Genomic DNA, 18391 nt, shown 5'->3' with positions numbered 1-18391 from the left:
GGAAGAATCCTTCTACGGAGTACATAATAATGAATCATTAGTTGAGATACCTTAGCCTAAAAATATATGGCTAGAATATCCAAAAAATAAAGACAAAAATTAAACACATGCAAAATATCACTCTTCCTTACTTCTTTTTTTGATTTTCTTCCATGCAATGATGCAAAGTTATTTTTGATTAGGGTTACGCGCATGAACAAAAATGAGATAACGCTACTCGGTGGTACTTGTACTAAGGTCAGACTCTCGAGTTTGTGCTTTATTTATTGTTTTAATGATTCCACAATGAGACTTCACAATCACTTCCTCCATCATCCTCTCCACCCCATGAGTTACTAGGTGGAGGAAGCAACAACCCTTGAGCCATATTGTCTATCAAGCTAGGCATATTAAAAAATGCCTCCTCATCCATATAAGCAACTTCATCACTAGGGTTATTATTATTATTATTATTATTATTATTATTATTATTATTATTATTTGTCATTCCAGTCTCAGGGTTATTATTATTTGTTACTCCAGTCTCATGGGTACAAATTTCGTTGTCCTGACTAGCTTCCTCGAAAGGAAGCTCTGCCTGGCGGAATAACTCCCCAGCCTCGGCCGCTGCTCGCTGAATATCACGGGCGTCATTCGAGGCTGGAATTGGCAGGCGCCAGGCAGAGTCTGCAAAGTTGAGGCAAGCTGTAGGGCCCCTAAGGGCCAATGCAGCCACGTCGTGAGCCCTGGCTGCCATCTCAGCTGTAGGATATGTGCCTAGCCATATCCTAGAGTTGTCGATGGGTGTGCGTACTTCGCAAACCCACCTATTCCCGTTCCTCTGCCTCACTCCCCTGTATACGGGGTGTCGTGTCTCCTTGAACTTCTTCCTCCCGGCTCGCTTTTTTGGACAACTCGACGCTAGTAAAACGTCTTCCTCCGATGTCGGCGAGGTGCTACCACTAGCCACGTTTGAGCATTGCGCGTTGAAATTATGATCCATTGCTTGGTGTAATGTAGGTTTCAAATGTGAGTTTGTTTTGTAATGCGTAGTGTTTATGTTGTTTATTTGCATGATACGTTGGTTTGTAGGAGACAATATATAGGAGTGTATGAGATTTTGGGTTGAACTAGGTAAGACACGTGTATTGCTATGAGGAACGTGGGAATCTGGTGAGATCCTCAAAGTTTATGCAAATCCGTGAAATTATTTTAGTAAATCACCTATACTCATTTTGTTGCCTAATCTGTATTTATGATTACCCAAATTCTCATTTGTGACAGGTATATCCATCGTAAGTTTACGACGGGTCAAATATAATCCATGTAAGGTAGATAATAAGACAAAAGCAGAGTACGTATGGAGTAGCATTCTGTCTTGTCTTATCCACCCACATGGTATTACTTGACCCGTTGCAAACTTGTGGCGGATATACCCGTCACAACGGAGACTTGTTATGAGTATGGATTAGTTTTGTGTAGGACGATTTTATATTAATATAGTTATAAAATGAATTCGGTCACGATTATATTATCGGGTAAAATTGGTTGCTGGAAAATTCCGTTTTACAATAAATTTGTGTAAAGTCATCTTATGCAAATATTTGTGTTTGAGAATTTAGATCCAAGACTCGTGAATTATTTGCTTCTAGCTCTTTTATTTTTAAGGAAATTAAGTGATATCGACCATTAATTAATCATTATCCTTGTTGTATAATATAAAATATATAAATTTGAACTACCCCATGATAGAAGAAACACAATTTGAATTGAAGTTGTTTACAGACAATATCAAGTTTCATAATTTTTTTAATTTGATAGGAAAATAGATGAGTCACTTTTTTTTTGAATTATTTATTTACCTTTATTAAGGTTGAGCATAACGTATTCCAAAATGTACTTTATCACACGAAACATGCCATAGAAAAACCAAGTTATTGAAATAATATTCTTACATACTGAGTGACAGAACACATTTCATTATTAACGCTATCATTTCTTTCTACAAAAGTAAAGATCAACAATTGACAAAAGTACATAATAAAAGAGTAATATTTATAAGATGAATCACTTCTAATGAAATTGAAATTCTAATCTATAACAATTTGAATCTTTCTAGATAAATGATAGATTCCATTAATTTAACCAGAAAAGTTCCTAACTTGTAAGCAAAAGTGCACCAACTCTAATAGTCTAGTACCAAGTAGCTTCCTCCAATACATGACTAATTCGAGCACTTGTCTTTTAGCTGCTTTAAAACTATACCTGGAGACGTGGATGATTAGGTAGCAACCACGTGTCGGGTAATTAGATAGGAGATCTTCTTTAAGGGGTATAGAATCACACACGTGTCGACGTTAAATTGGACAACATTTCTCCAAACTAAATTGAAGGAAAAGAGGAGACAAGATTAAGAAAAAGACCCTTAAAATTAAGAAAAGGACATTTTTGCTTAAGTAGTTAAGTAGAGGAGGGGACAAAAAGGTCACTCTCTTAGTCCAAATATTATTTAAATAATACAAATTGTCGATGTCGATTTGCCACATGGCACTTAAAAGCGTCTCTTTGATTATATGAATTCATAGGTTAATTGGTACAGGTGGAATGCCTATAGATATTTTTATATTACTTTATTACTTTATGTCCTTAAGGAGATATTTTCAATATACTATTGTTAATGCTCTAATGATTTTGTCCAATAGAAGATAAGTATCTCTTCTTCTAGAGATATACTCCGTAAGTGGGAAGTGTGTAGATATTTTGGTTAGATAGTTTGGTGAACGAAAGATAGTCTCTCTCCAATTCAAACTAAAAGTAACAATTGATTTACTATAATTGCTGATGAACGTTTTGTCATATAAATATATTTAGTTATACATTATTAAAAATTATAAAAATTTGGGCGATGTTTGGTAAACAGCATATTGACCAATTTTTAGCATATTTAAGAGTTTTAGCATGTTTGACAGATCAATATGCTAATTTTAGTGTTTGGTAAATAGCATATTGTAACAACATATTTGGGGTCAATATACTGTTTTACAATGGCGCTGCTTGGTAAACAGCATATTAGGTGAAATTGGTAGATTCCGGCATAAATAATAGATTAACCAATCAATCTACTAATTTTATGTGTTTGGTAAATGACATATTCAGATAGTATATTGGCCGGAATCTATTGTTTTTGAATATGCTGCTAATACCAGCATATTGTAATAGCATATTAATTTATACATGAAAATAGTAGATTTGTCCTATAATCTGCTAATTACCAAACAGCACGTTTTCTTAATTCTGCTAATCTTACTCGATGGTCAAACCTGCTGTAACGCCCCCGGAAAGCAGACAGGCAGCTCAAAACAGCTCTTTTTATTAATAAAAGACAGCAGCGGAAAAAATAGGGCGTCACCGCCGTATTCTCCCTTCGGAGAATACAAGGCTTTTACAATAATAAAGATAAATACACTTAACAAGCTATAAACTAAGAACTCGATTACATATCCATCCTATTAGGTCATCTGAAAATCCTCACACTTGACCTTCCCCCTTACTTGTACCTGAAAAAGAATGAAAGTAACGGATCAGCCAACCACAGGCTGAGTATGACTCCGGTCACCTCCACCGGTCCTACTTACCTCCATTTTAATATTCCAATTCTTTCTGGTCTCACAAGTATAAAAATAAGTCACGTGAACACAATCGAATAATTATTAAATAGACATGCACAACCTGTCATTTTATCATAATATGCACAATATAGATTACCAGTCTACTATTACTGAAATGAGACACATTACGGAGTAAAAACTCCCCGGGCTAAGCCCTCCTCCATGTACACAGGATCCCAGGTCTAAGACCCGTGTAAACCCCCTGACATTTTTACCAGTAATAATCAGAACCGTTGTTCACATGAGGCTGTGCCCCCTTCCATGTACACAGGTTAAATTTGTAATGTTGTCCCCCTCCCGTAATCGTATCCCGAATGCTACAATTTGCCAATAGTACATTATAACAGAAGTACTGACATGACAGTCACATTTTCATATAAAGACAGTTAATATAACATGTGAGTAACATAGTGATAATATAACATTATACGGTCGATAATACTATACAATAAGCACAATATTATTACTTATTTCTACGACGAAGGGTTTCGAAATCATACCTTATATTGTATATATGAATTAGTAGCTAGACGTAGAAGATAATTAGTACTGCATGACTCCTTCTCTTTTTTGTATCAAATGTTGAATGTCATGCCTTTTTATAGCCAACAAGGTCGGCTAATCATGCCAGTGTTCAAATTGTATTTTACCACATATTTCTTAACAACTAAGCAACCTATATTTAATTACCCATTTGCATGCATGGATAGATAGTAACAACCATACTTATCTAAAATTATTCAAATATCCTAAACATAATACCATTATAATATTATAATATTATAATAGTTAAATAATCTTAATAGTATGTAATGAGTTACTAATTATTATTCACATTGCACTTAGTAATGATGACATATTAAAGAGTAATAACAAGACTAGTAAATTAAATGATCTATTTTTTTTTCAGGATATTACATTCTACCCTCCTTAAAATAAGTTTCGTCCCGAAACTTGAAAAATAGAAGAATGTAGAAGTTAAAACTTTACTTACTCAAAAATTAAGAAAGTTATTATAAAAAATTATATCTAATATCACATTTATGAAATGATTAAATAAATGTACGCCTTATATAATGGAAGACAGAATTCTCTACTTGAACAAGAATTCGAGTAATCCAATTCAAAGACAAACTCAATTAATGTGTTAGTAGGCGCTGAACCTGTTATTAGATATCTTTAATAACAAGTAATAGCATCCCAATAACCGGACAAAGGCAAAGAAAACAAAAATTGAAATTTCATGTCAAAGTTTTAGTAAAGGTAATTTTTTTTTTTAAAAATATACAACATAAAATTTTGAAAATATACCAATGACTAATTGGAACAAATTTGAACTTTTCTAATACGAAAAATAGCTTGAGTATTAAAACCTCGAAAATTTCAAAACCATATTAAAATATAATGAGTGGAAGGATAGAGTAAAATCTTAAAGGTAAAATGTCCCGAAATTTTCTTAGAGTATCTCACACCAATAAATATGCATATATCATGAGACTCGCAAGTAGAAACTTCATGCAAATATGTAATGTACGCACAAGAAAAACAATTAGAACATCCAAACTATACATTATTAAAGCAATAAAAGAATTAGTAAACAAATCACTTAAACAAGTAATCCGACACACTTTATATCTACCCCTCTCTCTTTTAGTCGGTTTTTATAAGTTTGATACGAGTTTTATACTAGACCCAAGAATCTATTCCCCCGCTAGACGTATGGCCGAAGGCTCAACACGCGGTCGCAAGGTTGCTCTGATACCATTTTGTAACGCCCCCGGAAAGCAGACAGCGACTCAAAAAAATTCTTTTTATTAATAAAAGACAAAGAAAAAAAAATAGGGCGTCACCGCCGTATTCTCCCTTCGGAGAATACAAGGCTTTTACAATAATAAAGATAAATACACTTAACAAGCTATAAACTAAGAACTCGATTACATATCCATCCTATTAGGTCATCTGAAAATCCTCACACTTGACCTTCCCCTTACTTGTACCGAAAAAGAATGAAAGTAACGGATCGACCAACCACAAAGACCGAGTATGACTCCTGGTCACCTCCACCGGTCCTACTTACCTCCATTTTAATATTCCAATTCTTTACGGTCTCACAAGTATAGAAATAAGTCACGTGAACACAATCGAATAATTATTAAAAGACATGCACAACCTGTCATTTTATCATAATATGCAAAATATAGATTACCAGTCTACTATTACTGAAATGAGACACATTACGGAGTAAAAACTCCCCGGGCTAAGCCCTCCTCCATGTACACAGGATCCCAGGTCTAAGACCCGTGTAAACCCCCTGGCATTTTTACCAGTAATAATCAGAACCGTAGTTCACATGAGGCTGTGCCCCCTTCCATGTACACAGGTTAAATTTGTAATGTTGTCCCCCTCCCGTAATCGTATCCCGAATGCTACAATTTGCCAATAGTACATTATAATGTATCTTGACATGACAAATCACATTTTCATATAAAGACAGTTAATATAACATGTGAGTAACATAGTGATAATATAACATTATACGGTCGATAATACTATACAATAAGCACAATATTATTACTTATTTCTACGACGAAGGGTTCCGAAATCATACCTTATATTGTATATATGAATTAGTAGCTAGACGTAGAAGATAATTAGTACTACATGACTCCTTTTCTTTTTTGTATCAAATGTTGAATGTCATGCCTTTTTATAGCCAACAAGGTCGGCTAATCATGCTAGTGTTCAAATTGTATTTTACCACATATTTCTTAACAACTAAGCAACCTATATTTAATTACCCATTTGCATGCATGGATAGATAGTAACAACCATACTTATCTAAAATTATTCAAATATCCTAAACATAATACCATTATAATATTATAATATTATAATAGTTAAATAATCTTAATAGTATGTAATGAGTTACTAATTATTATTCATATTGCACTTAGTAATGATGACATATTAAAGAGTAATAACAAGACTAGTAAATTAAATGATCTATTTTTTTTTCAGGATATTACATTCTACCCTCCTTAAAATAAGTTTCGTCCCGAAACTTGAAAAATAGAAGAATGTAGAAGTTAAAACTTTACTTACTCAAAAATTAAGAAAGTTATTATAAAAAATTATATCTAATATCACATTTATGAAATGATTAAATAAATGTACGCCTTATATAATGGAAGACAGGAATTCTCGCCGCGAACAAGAATTCGAGTAATCCAATTCAAAGAAAAACTCAATTAATGTGTTAGTAGGCGCTGAACCTGTTATTAGATATCTTTAATAACAAGTAATAGCATCCCAATAACCGGACAAAGGCAAAGAAAACAAAAATTGAAATTTCATGTCAAAGTTTTAGTAAAGGTAATTTGTTTTTTTAAAAATATACAACATAAAATTTTGAAAATATACCAATGACTAATTGGAACAAATTTGAACTTTTCTAATACGAAAAATAGCTTGAGTATTAAAACCTCGAAAATTTCAAAACCATATTAAAATATAATGAGTGGAAGGATAGAGTAAAATCTTAAAGGTAAAATGTCCCGAAATTTTCTTAGAGTATCTCACACCAATAAATATGCATATATCATGAGACTCGCAAGTAGAAACTTCATGCAAATATGTAATGTACGCACAAGAAAAACAATTAGAACATCCAAACTATACATTATTAAAGCAATAAAAGAATTAGTAAACAAATCACTTAAACAAGTAATCCGACACACTTTATATCTACCCCTCTCTCTTTTAGTCGGTTTTTATAAGTTTGATACGAGTTTTATACTAGACCCAAGAATCTATTCCCCCGCTAGACGTATGGCCGAAGGCTCAACACGCGGTCGCAAGGTTGCTCTGATACCATTTTGTAACGCCCCCGGAAAGCAGACAGGCAGCTCAAAACAACTCTTTTTATTAATAAAAGACAGCAGCGGAAAAAATAGGGCGTCACCGCCGTATTCTCCCTTCGGAGAATACAAGGCTTTTACAATAATAAAGATAAATACACTTAACAAGCTATAAACTAAGAACTCGATTACATATCCATCCTATTAGGTCATCTGAAAATCCTCACACTTGACCTTCCCCCTTACTTGTACCTGAAAAAGAAGAAAGTAACGGATCAGCCAACCACAGGCTGAGTATGACTCCGGTCACCTCCACCGGTCCTACTTACCTCCATTTTAATATTCCAATTCTTTCTGGTCTCACAAGTATAAAAATAAGTCACGTGAACACAATCGAATAATTATTAAAAGACATGCACAACCTGTCATTTTATCATAATATGAAAAATATAGATTACCAGTCTACTATTACTGAAATGAGACACATTACGGAGTAAAAACTCCCCGGGCTAAGCCCTCCTCCATGTACACAGGATCCCAGGTCTAAGACCCGTGTAAACCCCCTGGCATTTTTACCAGTAATAATCAGAACCGTAGTTCACATGAGGCTGTGCCCCCTTCCATGTACACAGGTTAAATTTGTAATGTTGTCCCCCTCCCGTAATCGTATCCCGAATGCTACAATTTGCCAATAGTACATTATAACAGAAGTACTGATATGACAGTCACATTTTCATATAAAGACAGTTAATATAACATGTGAGTAACATAGTGATAATATAACATTATACGGTCGATAATACTATACAATAAGCACAATATTATTACTTATTTCTACGACGAAGGGTTCCGAAATCATACCTTATATTGTATATATGAATTAGTAGCTAGACGTAGAAGATAATTAGTACTACATGACTCCTTTTCTTTTTTGTATCAAATGTTGAATGTCATGCCTTTTTATAGCCAACAAGGTCGGCTAATCATGCTAGTGTTCAAATTGTATTTTACCACATATTTCTTAACAACTAAGCAACCTATATTTAATTACCCATTTGCATGCATGGATAGATAGTAACAACCATACTTATCTAAAATTATTCAAATATCCTAAACATAATACCATTATAATATTATAATATTATAATAGTTAAATAATCTTAATAGTATGTAATGAGTTACTAATTATTATTCACATTGCACTTAGTAATGATGACATATTAAAGAGTAATAACAAGACTAGTAAATTAAATGATCTATTTTTTTTTCAGGATATTACACCTACTGCTAAAATCTGTCAACCGTTATCTGCTAACGTTATCTGCTATTGTAAATCTACTTTTGCCGTTTGCTAAACATGGCCAATATGCTGCTTACCCCAGCATATTGGTTAGCATATTGTAACATATGAAATTTTTCTCCATTTTACAAAGAAAACTAACAATCTACTAATCGTAATCTGCCAATTATCAAACACTCAAATTAATTTTGCTAATTATAATATGTTACTCAAACCTCCTGATAAAATATGCTATTTATAATCTGCTTTTGCAATCTGCTTATGTTGAAATTAATCCGCTATTTACCAAACAGGGTTTTGATATTCTTACAGCATTAATGACGATAAATCAAACAAGATCTCACATGACTATATTTTGTCTTATATATTAAAAATAATATCAAAGATTCCCTACGATCATGAATAATGCCAAAAAACAAGTGTTACCTTTGGTTTGGATGAGAGAGAGTATATCTTTTAGCACAAATTTTTATTTAAGAGGGTATTATCCATCTTAAGTTTAAGACGAAAATATGTCGAATATTTACCAAATTAGTTTTGGGGGGTATTATCGCAAATTCTTAGACTTTGTTCTTTTGGACTGAAACTGATCTGATCTGATCTGAACTGAACTTATAGGATCTGAACTGAACTTATAGGATCTGAAGTGAACTTAAATTAAGTGACGTATAGGATTTGAACTGAACTTATAGGATCTGAACTGAACTTATAGGGTCTGAACTGAACTGAAATTATAGGATCTGAACTGAACTTAACTTATAGGATCTGAACTGAACGGAATTTATAGGATGTGAAGTGAACTTAAATTAAGTGACTTTAAATTTAAAAGAACAGGGCCTTACTCCATTTAAGAGGGTATTATCCGTCTTGAAAAAAAGATGTTAATATATGGGGGGTTTAAAGTAAAGGGTAGATTATGAAAATCATTACAAATTCTCAACAATATTTAATTAGTTGTCGACGACGTTTAGCAGGTTTGTTGGTAAATTACTTCGCTAGAGTACGATAAGAAATGGGAGTAAGAAATCAAATCCGCCCAGGACATTACTTTTGGCCCACTTCTTGCTTACTTGAGTGGGTTTGGAAGAATATTGGAACAATTTTGGCCCAAATTGGGTAATTTGGGATTTTCCACAACTCTTCTATAGAATTTGTTTCACAAATTCTTAAATAAGACGGTCCCTTATATCAGCCCATTAATTAAAAACTCAAAAAAAAAAAATCAAAAAAATCGATAAAAAGAAAAAACAAAACTCAACAACTGCTATTTTCACCACAAATTCTTATTTCAGACCGCCATATCCGTCTGAAATTGTCAGACGGATACCATTTCCTCTCACAAAAAAACCCATTTAGGGTCAGTGGGAAAGCACATGGAGGCGTCCCACCACCCATATGCTTCTCACTTATAAAAGGTGTTATTGCAATTTGAAATAAAATAGTCTGAAGCAAGACGGACTGTATTTTCACAGATGGAAACCAACAACTAACCCCACTCCTTTTCTAGTCACCTTTCTTCAACCAAAACAAGCACTAGTTTCACTGCATTTTTTGGTGAGTTACTCCATGTCTACAATTTCAGAGCAATTCGAAATAAACTCGACTAAACACCTCGCACAACAAACCTCTCAACAAAAATATTATCTAAGAGCTTCTAATTTCTTATTTAAAATAACCAGTTTTTAAATTAAGATTGATAGTTATTAATCTAAAAACTATACTGGACAAAAACAAAGCAACTCTAAACATGTATTGCAAATAATCAAAATAAAAAATTTGTGAGTTTTGTAGTTAAAACTTGGAGATGTTTAGCTATAATATGAGCCAATTAAAATTATGAGTTAACTATGTAAAATTTTAATTTAATTTGAAACCAATAATTTTTAACATAAAATTTAAAGTTTTCAATATAAAAATATAAGTATTTAAGCTAAAACACTTAGTTAAATCTTAAACTTACAAGATCAAATTACAAACACTCTTCATCATTAGTTTTAACTAATAAATGGGAGAAGATAAAAGACCCAACAATGTTGAAGAGAAAGATAATCGCAAAGTTGATGAGTATGTGCGTGGATTGCTGATAGGCTTATCGTGTACCTATGTAAAGATAATTTCCCTAAACAACAAGTGAATGTAGCAATAAGGGTCGAACACAAGGAAAAGGGAATTACGTTATAAAATGCTATGGAAGGATTCTTATCAAGGTTGATTTCGTTTTCTTGTTGGTTGTTGGTTTGATGACTAATAAAAATTATGATGTAAATTGTATAATAAAAAGGAGTCTAAGGGGGTCGGGTCACACATGCAAAGGTAAATATATAATTATGTTAAACTCGATAATGGAAACATTGACAATTGCTTAGGCTTAGAGACACCCACCTCACGACATTAGTGTCAACCATAGACCGGGTCCTAGAGAAACTCTCGTCCATGACTAGGTCGCCCTACTATACATGCTTAGTTTAATTCAATTCCGTGTCTCTCGACTTAAGAACGAATGAACAAACTTAATCAATTGAATAAGGCCTTAAACAAAGATTAAACATTATGGCACAAACATGTGATAGAAGCAATATGAACAATATTATTATCAACCTATTTCAACATGTTATACATTTGATTTTGCACGGCTCCCCTAGCTCAAAGACTAGGAAATTTAGCTACTCATATTAGAATGTAAATTGCAAACTATATTGTAAGAAATGTTAAACATGGTTGTATGATTTGTATAAACTAGGTGATATAACATGTATAAGAAATCATGCTAATGTAATCTAAATTAAGTACTTTAATTATAAACTATGTGTAAACTAAAATAGAAATGTAAAATTGCAAGCTATAAATAAGAATACCTTAATAGAAGATAACTTGTATAGAAGAACAAATTGTAACCAAATGCTTGAATGTATAAATAACCAATTAAGAACCAAATGCTTAACAATATTGAAAACAAAGTATGAAAACTAATGAGAGAAAATATAATGCTTAAAGCTTTTTGTAAGTATATGTGGCGTAGAATATGAGATAAAAATGAGATGCCTAAGCTTTGAAATGCCTCTCCTATTTATAGGAGAGGGAGGTGAAACGTAAATCACCAAGAAGCATGCAACCCCGATCGGAGACGTGGGATTCCGGGTTGATTGCCTTAATTCTCCTCTTAATTACTTGGAGAATCCTATGTTGGTGATTAATTGTGCGATTAATCACCCGGTTAAAGACCTAATCCCTTGGCATCCTAGGTAGCTTGGAATCCCATTCTTCCCTCTTTGACTTGGACTTTGAGTTGGGCTTGACTTTGCTTTTGACAATATTTGAATTAAACATATTGATCAACCAATTTCTTCATGCAAAACTCATTCCAATACTCTATGCTTAGTCCAATAGTTGGTCTTGTTTAGCTAAGTGGACTTGGTGTACAAAATGATAGGAAAAAGCCTCTAAATGCTTAGATTCCTACAAAAACGTAACAAACACAACAATACACTTTGAACACAAGATTAGCTCAAAAATATACTAATTAAAGTATGATAAACAATAGAAACCGAGCTAAAATGAGGGATAAAAGTATATATAAAATGAACATATTAAACTCCCTCAAGCTAAACCCCTGCTTGTTCCCAAGCAAGAAATCACATCCCATCAAATGCAATATCCCAAAACAAACAAAGCATAATGATTTAAAAACCCGAAACAACATGGGTAAGGAATAAAGCAAAACATGGATGAGATTTACACTAAGGCGTAGCATGGAAAACTTGAAATGAACCTTTAAGCTCGTGCATGATCTTTTGACTTATGGATTCTCATGGGCCACTCAAACTCTTTTATATGTGAAAGGACAATTTTGTGAATGAACACTCAACTATCCTCAACTTATAACAATGTGCCCGCAATCTAATATGGTAAACATGTCAAAACTAGCAAGCCAAGACAATCAAATGTAAGCATGAAAAAGAAGCCAAATGAGTGGGAAGAAGACAATATGTAATGGGTAAGGAGGAACAAATGAATTATGGATTGTGGAGCTAATGTCAAGCTAGCAACAATCAAATGCAAGGATGCTCAATCCCAATTCAATTCTAACCCAATTAGCAATTCAAATCATAAGAAAATTCTCCATAATATATGAATAATACTTGAGAATTTCTCACATCTTTTCTTCTTAGCCCTTTTTTTCCAATGCATACTTCTTTTTTAATGTTTTTTTTCTTTTCTTTTTTTTTTTTCTTTATTTTTTCATCTTTTCCCTCATTTTTTTCATCATTTCAACTTTTTTTTTTCCTGAACATTAAGACCAAGCTCACATGATTTCCACAATTTTTAAACAAATCCCAATTGAGCACCCAAACAAAATAAAACAGAGCTACTAGCTCAACAAGGTAGGCAAGTTATTATGTAGTTAGGAAAAATGTTTATGTAGGGGTCAAGAAGGCAAATATATCATGTGAATGGCTCCAAAATGGTATAACAAATGAATGCATATGCTTACCAAGAGATGACATGAGAACTATACTTGTGCGTTTTGATGAAATACACATTATAAGGAGACACCTACACTCACCTAAGAGAGACCGTATATGGATGCATCGGTAAAAAAGGCTCTACCTTACCATTTTGTAGCTTGCCACAAGTCAAGATGAAGCCTATTCGGTTCATTCTCCATCTCCCACCTACTATGTCAAGACATTCCCATGTAGCTATTATCCCATCATAGAAGAACAAATCATTAGCAATAAGCCATTATTAGGATAAGTAAAGAGGAAAGTAGGCTACAAGCAAGCACAAAGCAAAAAATTCTCTCAAAAATTTTCAAATTTTCTACACAAAATGCAAACTACACTATATGCAAATGCAATCTCCCCCTAAGCTAAACATCACATTGTCCTCAATGTGCCAACAATTCAAATTACCCAATCAAACCATAAAAATGGCTCAAAGCACAAAACAAAAGGACTAGAGGTTATGTTTAATGCGTTTAAAGACCTAAAATAAAATGCAAAGCGATTAAAAACTCACTCAACTTGCTACCCTCCACCAAGCTACCATGAATTCAGGAGATGTAGATGTTTCCTTGCGATTTTGAGTGAAGAAATGAAGAAATATGATAGAAAGAAAGAGGAAAAGTACCATCGGAATGTATGAGAATAATATAACAATATTTACCTTTTACCCGTAGAAGAAAAAAGGTCAAGAAAATACCAAACCACGACCCCGATCAGGGCTGGCAACCCCGATCGGGGTTGACGCATTCTTCGCCTCTTGAGTTTCTTTCGTATTACTTTTTAATTCCGTTCCATTCTTGAAAACCACGTCCCCGAACGGGGTTCTTGCATGGGGAAGCATGCCAGACTTTCTTCTAATTCTTCTTTCTTCATTTTCACCTAAAAAATCACAAAAAGAAACATCGTCAAGTCGAGTATTTTATTACTAATCTTCGAAAAATAATAGATTGCAGAAAATTAAAAACAAAAATAAATAAAAACAAATAAAAAGCTTGGGTTGCTTCCCAAGAAGCGCTGGTTTAACGTCCCGCACGACGTAAGGAGCTATTTGGTCAAGTTTCGTTCTTGAGCTCGCCACCAACCAAGCTCCATTTCATAGCCTTCTTTGCATTCCGTAACCATTTGAAATTATTCAAATAAAATTTCCTTTTCTTTTTGGCACTCTTAGGAGCCTTAACAAGACCTTCCCTAGCATATTTAGGAGCCTTAACAAGACCTTCCCTAACAAATAAAATTTCCTTTTCTTTTTGGCAATCTCTGATACCACTTTGTAACACCCCCATATACCAAGGAGCCTTAACAAGACCTTCCCTAGCATATAAAGGTGTTACCATCTCGGTTGCCTGAGTAAAGTAATCATCAAAAGTCGATAAAAGAACATTTATAATCATTTTACAAGTGATATAACCAAAACTACTGATACAAATAATACATCTCATCAATGCTATACAAACTACTCCTGTCATTACTCGTGAAGACTCATCCCACCAAGACTCCAGCTACCATCCAAGACAACACCTGCTAAGACCGACTGCTCACCATAAAGGATTACGGCAGGCACAACAGAAACAAACAAAAGACAAAACCACACAAGGTCAGTAACTGAAGGAAAGACACCAACCACTGGCATAACAATACAGAAACAACAACATACACACATACCACATCTCCTCTAATCAATCACCGTCACCGACTGTCCACTGGACCAGCCCTACCAGTGGGGGACCGCAGCCGTTCCCACCTAAGCCCCGCTCATCAATCTGAGCGATAACCCTGTCCCATTAATGTGCACATCCCCTCCCGTGGCGGGTTCCACGGAGGGCAAAACTAGGGCGTGAAGCCACTCCCGCAAGTGACTCTACTCAGCCGAGGACGCACCTCGAGAACCATAGACAATCAATCACAAACAGCTGCACTACAACCACAACCAACGAAACAGTACAACACCAATCGATTACAATAATCAATCAACCACATTAACACAACAATCATTACAACAACCGTCACACTAAACAACCAACCGAAACTAAGTAGGCGAACCTACCTTTAGCCAACCGTAGCGATTCGTTGTTCAATCACATGACATCAACCAAGCAAGCACAACCCCTATATAAACAGCATAAAGCCTATTACTACCACCACAATCCTACAAGGAACAACAAAGACAAAGATGATGATGGTGACATACCTACGCATCTCATAACGGCGTTAAGACCGCTACCCGACTCAAGCAACCCATCCTTAAGGCACTAGCATCCTCAAAGGCTCTCATGGAAGGAATTAAGGTGAAGAGAGAGAGGTGAGGCGACATCTAGGTCTGATGGAATGAGGCAGAAATGATTTGTGATTCTATCAAAACACGATTATAAACCCTCGCTGTAAAGACGCTACTCGATCAACTAACCAACCTACTCGATCGAGTGGCTCCTACTCGATCGAGTACCCAAGCTACTCGATCGAATAGCCCCTACTCTATCGAGTACTACTCATCCCCAAAGTCTATCATGACACAAGGCATCTCTTGCACGCATTCCTAAAGGCTATCACATGCTTCCCCAATGTCGGTCAACGTTGGTCAACGGGTCCCTAAAAGGAAGGGTATTACAATAGCGCCCTTAGCATTGTCACCTACAAAACAAAAAACACCAATATCATCCTCTATCGGATCCATTAGTAAGGAGCCAAGTGTAGTAGAGGCATGAGAAGAGTCCACAGTGCTAAATAAATGACAAGACTCTTGTAACATTGGGCTTCTAATGGTGTTGTTTTTGCTAAAGGAAACCCGGTCATCACCCACTTCCAACGTCAACCTCCCATTCTTCACATCGATTAGCGCACCCGCGGTGCATAAAACTGGCCTACCCAGTATAATTGGGGTTTGTGAGTCCTCGGCCATATCAAGTATGAGGAAGTCAACAAGAATGAAAAACTTGCCAACTTTGACGGGTACATCTTCTAAGACACCTAAAGGTCGCTTTAAAGAACGGTTCGCCATTTGCAATGTTGTACTTGTGCATTTTAAAGCACTCTCATGTTAAGTTTTTCACAAAGGGAATAGGGCATGACACTTACACTAGCACCTAGGTCGCAAAGGGCCTTGTCAATGGTATATGTGCCTATAGTGCAAGGAATAGAATAGCTACCGGGGTCCTTAAGTTTCGGGGAAAACTTATTTTGTAAGAGTGCACTACACTCTTCGGTGAAAGCAATGATATCAACCTCATTGAAGGATCGCTTCTTTGAGAGGATTTCCTTCATAAACTTTGCGTAAGAAGGGACTTGGTTAAGCAATTCTAAAAATGGGACGGTGACTTGTAAATTCTTACAAACTTCTAAAAACTTACCAAACTTAACTTCCTCCTTGTGCTTTGCTAGACGATGAGGAAACAGTACTTGAGCAACTTCCTTTGGAGGAGCATCCTCCACATCTCCCACTTTCACTTTATTATTCTCAACGGGAACTTCCACTTTCTTAGGAATGACATCACTCTCCTTAGCATTAGGAAAGACTTCCTCAACAATTTCTACGTCACTATCTTTGGACATAGGGGGCTCAACATCTTTGGCATCAAGCTCGTTCTTTCTCTTAAGCATCAACAACCGGTGAGGAAATGGTACACGGTCTCTAACAAGGGGCTCTTCACCAGCCTTCTTTTTGACACTTCCCCCAAGCTTAGCCTTCTTAACAACTACCTCATTATCCAAGGTCATGGATGGCCCATCATAGCTTGTACCACTTCTCAAGGAAATAGAATTAACGGTCTCGTAGGGTTGCGTACCTTGAGGTGGTAGTTGGCCAGTTTTCCTTTGAGAGCTAGATGAGGCAAGTTGAGCCATTTGTTGCTCCAACATCTTAATTGCGGCACTATGAGCTTGATCATTCTTCTGAATTTGAGGCAACAATTCCTTTTGCATTTGAACTATCAAGCCCTCAAGCTTACCTTCTCCTTGGTTGTTCTGTTGGGCATTTTGTGGTGGAGGTTGATTTTATTGGTAATTGTTTTGTGGGGGCCTTTGTTGATTTTGATAACCTGGTGGAGGGATATACTTTTATTGTTGAGTCACATAAGCATTTGGTTGTGGTGGAGGTTGTGGGTTAAGCACATTGTTGTTAGTGTAAGACAAGTTCGGATGGAATTTTGTATTCGGGTTATAAGTGTTAGAAAATGTACCCGGTGGATATGAACTTTGTCTAAAAGATTGAAAAGCATTTACCTCTTCAATAGGGGCTCGGAAATGAGCGGCGTAGTGACCCGCACCTCCACAACCATCACAAACGATGATTTGACTTGTAGAAGACATGGCATTAAGTTGTTGAACGGAATCTGTAGCATCTCTTTCCGCCAATTGTTGTTGGAGCAAGGCAATTTGAGCTAGCAAAACGGAGTTGTTGGAGGATTCTTCTTTACCTTTGGGTGACACAATTCGGGAATTGACATATTGAGCATCATGGACCGCCATAGATTCGATCGTGGCATGAGCAAGGTCGGTGTCAATTTGATCAAACCGCCCATTGTTGGCGGAATCAAGAATCCTTCGGGACTCGGGAAAACATCCATTGTAGAATGTTATTTCTAGAAACCAATCATCTAGCCCATGGTGTGGGTATTGTCTTTGTAGCTCCTTGTACCTCTCCCAAGCCTCATATAAGCTCTAAAGAGCTTGTTGACGGAATCCGGTGATTTGGCTCCTTAAAGTTTGAGTTTTCTCCGGTGGAAAAAACTTTTGATAGAACGCAAGAGCCAAAGTCTCCCAATTGGTGATTCCCATGGCGGTGCGGTCAAAGCTATTGATCCAAAGCTTGGTCGTGTCCTTCAAAGAGAAAGGGAAAAGTATTTCCCTTATTTGGGCTTGAGTGATGCCCGTTTGTCGGATCATGGAGCAATAATCACAAAAATCTTGCACATGCAAATTGGAATCCTTCAAAGGACTTCCCCCAAATTGCTTCCTCTCCACAAGGCTAATGAAAGCCGGTTTGATCTCGAAGTCCGGCGCGGTGATTTGAGTGGTTGTGATACCGTCCGGAAGCATGGCCGCGGTGGGCTTTGAGTGATCGGAATGTTTCACCATCTTTTTGGTGGT

General features: G+C 35.6%; 1 protein-coding gene and 1 non-coding gene across 2 annotated transcripts; one reads left to right on the top strand and one right to left on the bottom strand.

The window, feature by feature from the left end:
- Positions 1-271: 271 nt before the first annotated feature.
- On the bottom strand, positions 272-982 carry LOC141588685 (dehydration-responsive element-binding protein 1B-like). The gene has a single exon (XM_074410113.1). The coding sequence runs from the start codon at positions 980-982 to the stop codon at positions 272-274; it is 711 nt and encodes a 236-aa protein (XP_074266214.1).
- A 16918-nt stretch (positions 983-17900) lies between these two features.
- LOC141589464 (small nucleolar RNA R71) lies at positions 17901-18008 on the top strand. Its single transcript, XR_012520401.1, has one exon. It is a non-coding gene; the product is annotated as a small nucleolar RNA R71 (small nucleolar RNA).
- The last annotated feature ends 383 nt before the right edge of the window (positions 18009-18391 follow it).

Source organism: Silene latifolia, chromosome 6 (genome assembly GCF_048544455.1).
Source record: "Silene latifolia isolate original U9 population chromosome 6, ASM4854445v1, whole genome shotgun sequence".
In the NCBI taxonomy this organism is placed as follows: domain Eukaryota; kingdom Viridiplantae; phylum Streptophyta; class Magnoliopsida; order Caryophyllales; family Caryophyllaceae; genus Silene; species Silene latifolia.
The sequence above is the reverse complement of the archived record's forward strand: the minus strand, read 5'-3'. Positions and strand labels throughout refer to the sequence as shown.